Source organism: Hipposideros armiger, unplaced genomic scaffold (assembly GCF_001890085.2).
Source record: "Hipposideros armiger isolate ML-2016 unplaced genomic scaffold, ASM189008v1 scaffold_49, whole genome shotgun sequence".
Classification (NCBI taxonomy): Eukaryota; Metazoa; Chordata; class Mammalia; order Chiroptera; family Hipposideridae; genus Hipposideros; species Hipposideros armiger.
This window is the reverse complement of record NW_017731399.1, coordinates 1,728,409-1,737,137: the sequence shown is the minus strand read 5'-3', so window position 1 is coordinate 1,737,137 and position 8,729 is coordinate 1,728,409. Positions and strand designations below refer to the sequence as shown.

At 37.6% G+C, this 8,729-nt stretch overlaps 1 protein-coding gene and 1 pseudogene across 12 annotated transcripts in view; both read left to right on the top strand.

Annotated features, from left to right (window-relative positions):
• The window catches only part of TTLL5 (tubulin tyrosine ligase like 5), a 254,786-nt gene that overhangs the window by 73,047 nt on the left and 173,010 nt on the right, over positions 1 to 8,729 (top strand). For all 12 annotated transcript variants that reach the window (XR_002123777.1, XM_019640361.1, XM_019640358.1 and 9 more), the window contains 3 exons: positions 1,128 to 1,241; positions 1,518 to 1,609; positions 4,204 to 4,266. Coding sequence is in view for 11 of the 12 variants with exons in the window: in XM_019640361.1 (XP_019495906.1) it covers positions 1,128 to 1,241; positions 1,518 to 1,609; positions 4,204 to 4,266 (269 nt within the window). In the remaining variant the exon portion in view is untranslated. The remainder of the gene's footprint in view (positions 1 to 1,127; positions 1,242 to 1,517; positions 1,610 to 4,203; positions 4,267 to 8,729) is intronic.
• Positions 8,591 to 8,724, top strand: LOC109381532 (UPF0729 protein C18orf32 homolog; annotated as a pseudogene).

Here is an 8,729-nt window from a genome sequence, read left to right as displayed (position 1 = left end):
CCCCCCCCCCAAATACCATCTCCAGATACATCACATTGGAGGTTAGGGCTTCAACATAGGAATCTGAGGTGACACTAACATTCAGTCCATAACAATGAGTATTGCTGAAAAGGTCAAAAGGTAGTTTACCAAAATGTCTTTTCATAGGTAGTCTACACAAAGAGAAAAATAAATACAGTAATAGCTCCTGACATTGGGGCTTTTTTTCTCTGGTCAAAGTTACTTCTAGGAATTTAGAAAGTTAACTTGCACCCACATTTCTTGAATTATTTCTGATTCTTCCTACTCATTTTTTCAGTCACTTCACCTATTTCAATAATAGTGTGTTCTCATGCTTCATACCATAAGACTTTCCTTGTTACCTTCTTATTTCTCTGCTCATGGGACATCAGAGTCACTTAAAACTTTTGTTCTCAGATGACCTCCCTGATGAGCCTTCAGAAGGGGAACTAGCCCCAATCATCTTTGGGGGTCCGTGATGAGCGTGGCGCATTTGTTTTGCCTCTGTTGAATACCCAGGGCAGTCATCCTTGACTCAGGTCTCTTAGAAGTCCAGCAGCCACAGTATTTCTCAAGCTGTAGTCTTTTGGTCACAGCTCTTTTACGTGTCACTGATGACTGTCATCTCAGTATTTTCCCCTCAAGTTCAAAACTTCCCACAGCCCAACTTTTTCATCTGTGACGTAATACATTGCTCCTCGGTTTTCTGTCTTATTTCTTCTAATTCTTCCCCTGTGCTGAAAAGAATGTAGTTACTTACTGAAATAAATACACACTTAATTTTATATTGAAGTTATCTTCAGATTTTTTTTCTCATATTGTTGAAAATATTAGATGTATTCTAAACCAAGAGTGGGAGTAAGTACTCACTAAGAAAGACGTATGGACATGTTTCTTTTTTTTCTACTTATTTTTCTCCACTCATGTTTTCCTACTCCTCTGTTTTCTCTTCTTGCCTTTGATTTTACTAGCTTTCATTTATTTCAGGCTAAGAGATTAATTATAGAAAATGGGCTTTGTATTTGAGCTTATATATATCGGGAAAGATAATATCGTCAAGGGACTGAATAGAGGGAAATGAAGAAAGATGGTGAAAATATTTTTTGTTTGTTTTTCCTTCTTCTTAGCGTTCCCGTCCACTCTCTGCCAGTGACGCGGAGATGAAAAACCTTGTGGGCTCAGTGCGGGAGAAGGTGCCGGGGAAGTTAGGTGGCTCTGTGCTTGGTCTGTCGATGGAGGAGGTAAAGATAACTCCATTTCAGGCTTTTGTGGGTTAACACAGGGTTCAGTGAAAATTAGTGAGTTATTCATAGCATTCATAACCAACTAATACTTTACGTATATTGAAAAGAGAAAGATTCAAGATGGGGGACATTTCTTCTCACAAAACAGCATCTTTAGTGGAATTAATTCCTCCCTCATGCTTCTTTCTAACTCTCTTACTTCCGCTGTCCTATAACCACATGAATCCCAGTTTTCAAAATAGGAACTCACTTTATTTTCTTTCTTCTATGTAGATAAAAGTTTTACGGAGAGTGAAGGAAGAGAATGATCGGAGAGGTGGATTTATTCGCATATTCCCTACCTCAGAGACATGGGAAATATATGGGTGAGGTGACTACCTTTTTTTTTCTTTTTTAACCTGTACGTCAGGTCCACAGAATTGGATTAATTGCAACACAGTGTCATTGCTCCCCATGTAGTGCCTTTCTTATTTGTTTATTTATTTACGAGAGCATGAATATTACCCAACCCAAGAACTAGAGCATTAACAGTAATTTACTCTACCTGTGCATTATTCCTCTTCTTTTTTTTTTTAACCCCCTGCCTCTTTCCTAACTAGCCCCCTAACCCAGGCTTGGACACTGTCTAAATTTTGTGGTTATTGTTACCTTGATTTGAAAAAAAAAATTGTTTCGTCATCTGTATATGTGCCTAAATGATATGTTATTTATTTTTTATCATTGAGATGTAGTTTACGTGCAATAAAACGTATCCATTTTAAGTGTACAGTTTGATGACGAGTTTTAACAAATACAACTACTGCTGTCAATCCCAACCACGATCAAGATGTAGAACATTTCCATCACCTGCAGATGTTCCCTCCTGCCCCTTTACAATCAGTCGCTCTCATTACCTCAAGTCTGACACATCTGCTGATCTGCTTTATGTCATTGAAGTTTTTCTAGAATTTCATGTAAATGGAATCATACAGTACGTACTGTTTGGTGTCAGGATTCTTTTGTTTGGTATAATGTTTTTTTGTTTTTGTTTTGTTTTTGTTTTGTTTTTAGCTGAGCTATCTTGCCACCTGTTGGCAACTCAGCGGATGCTCAGCTCTGGCTGGGGCTGGAACTTGAACCGCTGTTGCTCAGAGCTCACACTCTTGAGTGAACTCTTAACCAGCTGAGCCACTCGGCCAGCCCTAGTGTATATTTTTGAGATTTATCCGTACTGTTATGTAAAGTAATAGTTCATCCCTTATTATTGTTATGTACTGTTCCATGGTATGAATATACCATGTTTGTTTATCCATTCACCTGCTGTGGAACACTTGGATTGTGGCCATTTGGGGGCCATTATGAAGAAAGCTGCTATGAACATTCATGTACAAGTCCTTGTATGGATACAGATTTTATTTCTCTTGGATAAATACCTAGGAGTGGAATAGGTGGGTCATATGATAAGGGATAAAAGATAGTACCATTTTATATTTTACCAACATAAAATGTATGAGCGTTCCAGTTGCTCCTCATCCATGTCAACACTTGTTATTGTCAGGTTTTTAACTGCAGGCATTCTAGTAGTAGTATGTCTCTGTGGTTTCAACTTGCTTTTCTCTGAATAATGATACTGAATATTCATGTGCTATTGGCTATTTGTGTCTCTTTTTTCTTTTTATTTTAAATTTAAGATTTTTATCTTTTTATTATTGTGTTGTGAAAGACTCTTGATATAAGTCCTTTCTCAGATATTTATATTGTGAACATTTTCTTCAAGTTTGTGACTGCCTTTTTCACTTTTGTAGCAGTGGCTTTTAAAGAACAGAAGTTTTAAATTTCAGTGAAGTCCAATTGACCAAATTTTTATTAGTATACATTTATTGTGCATTAACCAAGTGTCTAGCACTTTGCTTGGTGCTTTGGAGTATAAAACAAATATTAGATGGGATCCCTGCCCTTTGAGAGTTAACAGTCTGATTTTGAAGAAATTGTTTATACATATAATAAAAATAGCTCAGATTTATGTAGCTCTTTGTAATTATAATATACTTTATACACATCATTGTTATTCCCATTTTAATGATAAGGAAAGTAAGACTGAGTAAAGTAATGGGACTTGCCCATGATCTCACAGTGGGACTTGACTCAGTATTTCTGACTCCAAATCCTACTTTTTTCCTGCTGCATCATGCTGCTTTCCGAGAAAAAAATTTTTTACTGTATGAGGCAGCATATGACAGGCACTCAGACACACAGAGCAGACCAGGGTCGTTCAGACAGGGGCACCGCTGTCGACTTGTAGCACTCATATCAGGAAGGCTTCGTGTAGCAGGGTGGACTTGAGCTGCTTCTTGAAGAACAGATATTGGATGGTGTCTAGACAGAGGCAAAAGGATCATGGGAGATGTGCTGCGAGAGGCTTGTAAGGAGACGTGTGTGGCTGGACTTCAGGGTTCATGTTGGGGAACTGTGTGGAGAAGGTGGGAATGAGTTGGTGGTCTAGATATCCCACTTTTGAAAGCTTGGAAGAGAAAGCGTACACCCCTAGCAATAGACATCAAGGAGCCCTTGAAGGCTCTTGAGGAATAACATGATTCAGACGATCTTATGTCCACATTTTCATGCTCTTTTTGGAACTCCCATTCCCAGTTTCTTCTGACCTTTTCCCCCAGCTTTATGTGATTTTTTTGGTAGTTGTTTTGTTTTCCAGTTTTATTTTCTGAATTTAGTATATCAGCTTTTAGTAATCCAAGAAACTCTGCTTTTATTTCTTTTTATTTTCTCAGTTAAGCTCTCTATTCTTTTTAATTTCATTGTATTTGCTGCTGCTCTAGTAGTTTATAATTTTAATTTGAGTAGCTGCCTCTTCCTTTGCCTTTAGAAACCGTATGTAAATAACCTGTCACTTCTGTGCTTGATTCATGGTTTTACTTCTTCAGCTCAGCTTAGGAAATAACCGGTTTCTTTCTTTGTCTTTCAGGTCCTACCTTGAACACAAGACCTCCATGAATTATATGTTGGCAACACGTCTCTTCCAGGATAGGTAGGCATTTGCTATTCTTAAAAATTTGGTAGGGGGCTGGCTGAGTGGCACATTGGTTAAGAGTTGGCTTGGGATGTCAGCTCTGAGCAGCAGGGCCCTGGTTCGGATCCCACATGAGGGCCAGTGATGCTGCGCCCTGTACAGCTAAGATGGTGAATAACAGCTTGACTTGGAGCTGGACTGCCGTGAGTCGCCAGCGATGGTGGCGTAGGCTGCAGTGGGTCTGGCTGGCAGCTGGCGTGAGTGGGCCGTCCAATGGCCAGCAAGTGACTGCCTCATCTGGGAAGAGCGCAATGATCACAATACCAACATGGGCCGTTGAAGCGACAGCCTCCATAACTAGACTGAAGAACCAAAGGACAACAACTTGTCTGTTCCCCTTCCCCAATTCCTCAATAAAATCTTAAAAAAAAAAAAAATTTGGTAGGACTAAATCACAAAATTAGGAGAAAGTACATGCAAAAGAAGGAAGAAAGCTTTATAAAAGTCTTCATGTAAAATCTTTGATAGAAAGGGAGGGCCTTGTAGAAAACATAATATAATACCTCTTTTTTTTAGAATTCATTCACTCTCAGCACTTTGTAAATTTTCCAGAGGCCAAGAATAGTAAACTAATTGGGCTGCCTTCATGGAGAGTGGGGAAGACGTGTTTACTAACAAATACTTGCCTTCTTATTAATATATATTTATTGAGCATTAACCAAGCGTCTAGCACTTTGTTTGGTGTTTTGGAGTATAAAAACAATTATTAATGGCATTAAGCCATAAAGGTTTTTACATTTTAAACATTTTTTAATTTTAAAAACTTTTACCATAAAGATCTTTAAGCAATCTTAACAGAGGCCCTAAACTTTATTCTTTTTAAAGGAAGGCTTTTACTCAGTGCGTTTTTACTTTAGACACAGTTTTAGCAGACATGATCATCTGTTTTTCCAGACTAGAAGAGATTAGAATGATCAGATTAGAAAAGGTGGAGGGGAGGTAATTCACAAAATAAATACACTGAGAATTGTAAGAAATGACAACTGATAACCTCAATACAAGGGAAGATAGGGGGAAATGATGGAAAACAGACACTGGAATTCAAATAGCACAGCAGTCGGGGACTGCTTAGTCCCACACACTTTTGTTGCCCCTGAGACATAACTGCATTACAATACAGTTCAGTAATTGACTGTCAAAATAAGGTGCCTTAGTTATTTATAACTAGAGAAACCTATATTATTAGTTTCAGGGTATATGTGCTTTATTTATAGGATTCTTAAAATAGATACCCAGATTTCAGCCATTTCTTGCAATTTCATGAAGTGTTATCAGGAAATATATGAGATTTGCAATTTCTTTCTGTAAATTTGCAGTTGTGATCATTGATTAATCACATTGTGTAGCTTCTAATGAAAGGTTTACTAAGAAGACAGAGAAGCTCAGTCCTTTATGTATAGCCTGTCTTTTTCTCTCCCTTTGTGCTGGAAACTTTTACAAGGCTCCTCTACCTTTAGAGTTCATATATTTTACCAAGATGTGTTCTGGTGTGTTACTTTTCATTATTTTGGTTTTGCAGTGGATGAGCTCTTTCAACTCCAGGGAAATATTCCTCCCTATCCTGTCTTTCCTCTCTTTGTGAAACTTCTGCTAGATGAATTTTAGATCATTTGCTATATCCTCCATATTTCTTTACTTTTTTCTTTTGCTCTATTTCATTGTCTGTTAGCTACATTCCAGAAGATTTCTTGAATTTTGTTTCCTAAAACTCGAAATAAATTTAAACTCTGAAAACTTCAGCCTTATCTATCTTATTATTCAAGACCAGCACAGGAGAAGGTTGTTCAATTTACTTTTTTATTTTGGCAAGTATGATTTTAATATCCAAGAACTATTTTTGCTTTTTGACTAGTCATAGTTTATGGGTATAATATCTTTTCACATCTCTTTGACTATCATAATTAGTTTGTTTAAAGCTCCTTTCTGTTTTTTGCATTGTATTTAATTCTTCTGCATTAGTTCTGTTGTTCATGTCATTTTTTCTAATTTATAGCGTTACATTTCATCACGTATTTGGTGATTTTTGATTGTCCAGTCATATTTATAAGTAATGGACTGTTTGCTTAGGAGAGGTAGTTTTCATGAGTTTTCTCACAGGTTGCATCAGTCTGTTTCTGCACTGACATGGATTCTGTGCTTGAGGCTAGGTCATTCTGTATTTGGGCTTCCCATGCGGGAGAAGGAAGGCGGAGCAGACAATCTGGGGACTAACACAATTGCCAAAATTAGGAAACATTCTCCCAGGGGTAGCATAGCAATAAAAAATTTTTGAGATGTAATAATATATGTGCTTCTTTATTAACACATTCAATAACAAGACCTAGCAGTGGGTCTAATAACTACCACAGTTGCAAAAATATAATAAGTGTTGCCAATATTTTGAGACACCTGTAACAACTCTGAAGTAATATGAAAAAATATGTTATTTCTTTTGGAAACAAAATTACACTAATACTACTGATGGTTTCCTACATGTATATGAAGGAAGTGCTAAATTTCAGAGAACAAAATTTTTTTTTTTTTTTTTTTTTTTTTAGTGTACTCCTGAATTCTTTTTTCAGGCCCCAGTAAACACTTCTACTTATAAAGCATTCTAAAAATCTGTATTAAAAAACACCCCTGAATTTTCCTGTTTAGCAAAGAAAGGCTCTCATGATCTACTCTCGACTATCTTTTTAGCCTAATCTCCACTTTTTCACACAACCCGTGGCCAATCAGACCACATCTACTTGTTTTTTCAAGCCACCCTATCCTTATGTACTCGCTGTCACTTGGAATGACCTTCAACCCATCCCCGAATTTTTCTTCTAGATGTGTCCTGCATCCTCTTACCCAGTCTAGGAGGAGGTTCTCTCAGCCCTTTTCATCCCTCAGTCTGATTTAGATTCCCATATTATAACTGCCTGTTTACCAACTAGCCTGTGTACTTTACAAATTAGCTTTTAAGAGTGAGTACTTTGTTATGTTCATCTTTGTTGGTGTCAAGAATCTACCACATAATGCGCACACACGTAAGAACACGCATTGAAAAAATAGAAATTGAAATTGTGTTTATTGCAAGCCCTAACATCTTCCAATAAGCCTGCTTTCTTGGAACTGAATCAGTGTTTTCCCTTTCGCAAATTCCGTTGTATTGTCAAAACTACTTTCAAACTAATTCTATAATCATTTGTTTTATGTTAATTTTGTCTGCCTTTCCAGACCCCCCCCCCCCACAAACAGTATCTTACACCCTATTTTACAGTATGGCGGTGTTTTTAATCCTGCCATGTTAGTGGCACCTGGGGATCTTGTGAACCCTGTTTATCCCCTGGCCCCACTCCCACACAGCAGTGTTGGCTCTAACTAAAAAGCTGCCCAGGAGATGGGAATGTGAAGCCACAATTGGAAATTAGTGAAGAAAACCATTATCTGATGAAAAAGTTAAAATCATCTTGAGGCTTTTTGATGACAGTATCAGGACATTAGCATGAATAGAAGACATGGGAAGGGAAAGAAAACATTTTGGTGATGACAGACTTTTCATTTGATTTTCTGCACATAGAAAATCTTGATATTGATTGCACGTCTCTTTTAAAACACCCAGTATCAAAGGTTACATGTAGTGTCATTCCATTTATATAACAGCTTTGAAATGATAAAATTTTAGAATGAAGAACAAAGGGAGCGAGGCGTTAGGTAAGAGCCGTGTGGTTTTTACGAGGGCAACACGGGGGATCCTTATGGTGATGGGATTGTTCAGTATCTCGTCTGTGGTGGTGGCTACATGAACTTACACAGTGATAAAATTGTACCACACTAAATACACGCATTCACAAATGAGTACAAGTAAAACTGGGGAAATTAAAAAATAAAAGAGTGTAAAGTAACAGGAAATTGAATGAGGAGAGAATGTTTTAAAACAAAAACAAAAGCTAATTTAAATGTGAATGGCACTCACTTCCTCTTGCTAGAGCCCAACTCTAGTTTATGGACAATGGAGAGCATCACTTGTAGAAACTGTTTCTCATGAGCAGCCTTTATGAACCGCATGAGAATTGAGATTGGTTTCTTTTCCTAATACAGTTCAGTGAAAGCATACAGTGCACTGGAGTATGAGACCTAAGCCCTGTGTTCAAATTTAAACCCATTAAGCTCCCACCTTGGGAATGTCATAAAATAGTCTTATGCTGCTTCTTTTTATAAATCGGGCTAATAATAACATTCACATGCTTGTTGTGAAGAATAAGTGTGATTTGGTTTGGGCTTGGTGGTCGCGGTTCAAGAGCTCAAGCCTGGGACAATGGTGTGCATTCCTTGTATGTCATTCCAGTTCTGCTCTGGGTCTACAAAAAGTTCCTGGAGCCATACATATACCCCCTGACATCCCCCTTTGTTAGTCGTATATGGCCTAGAAAAGTTAGAGAATCCAATGATAAAAA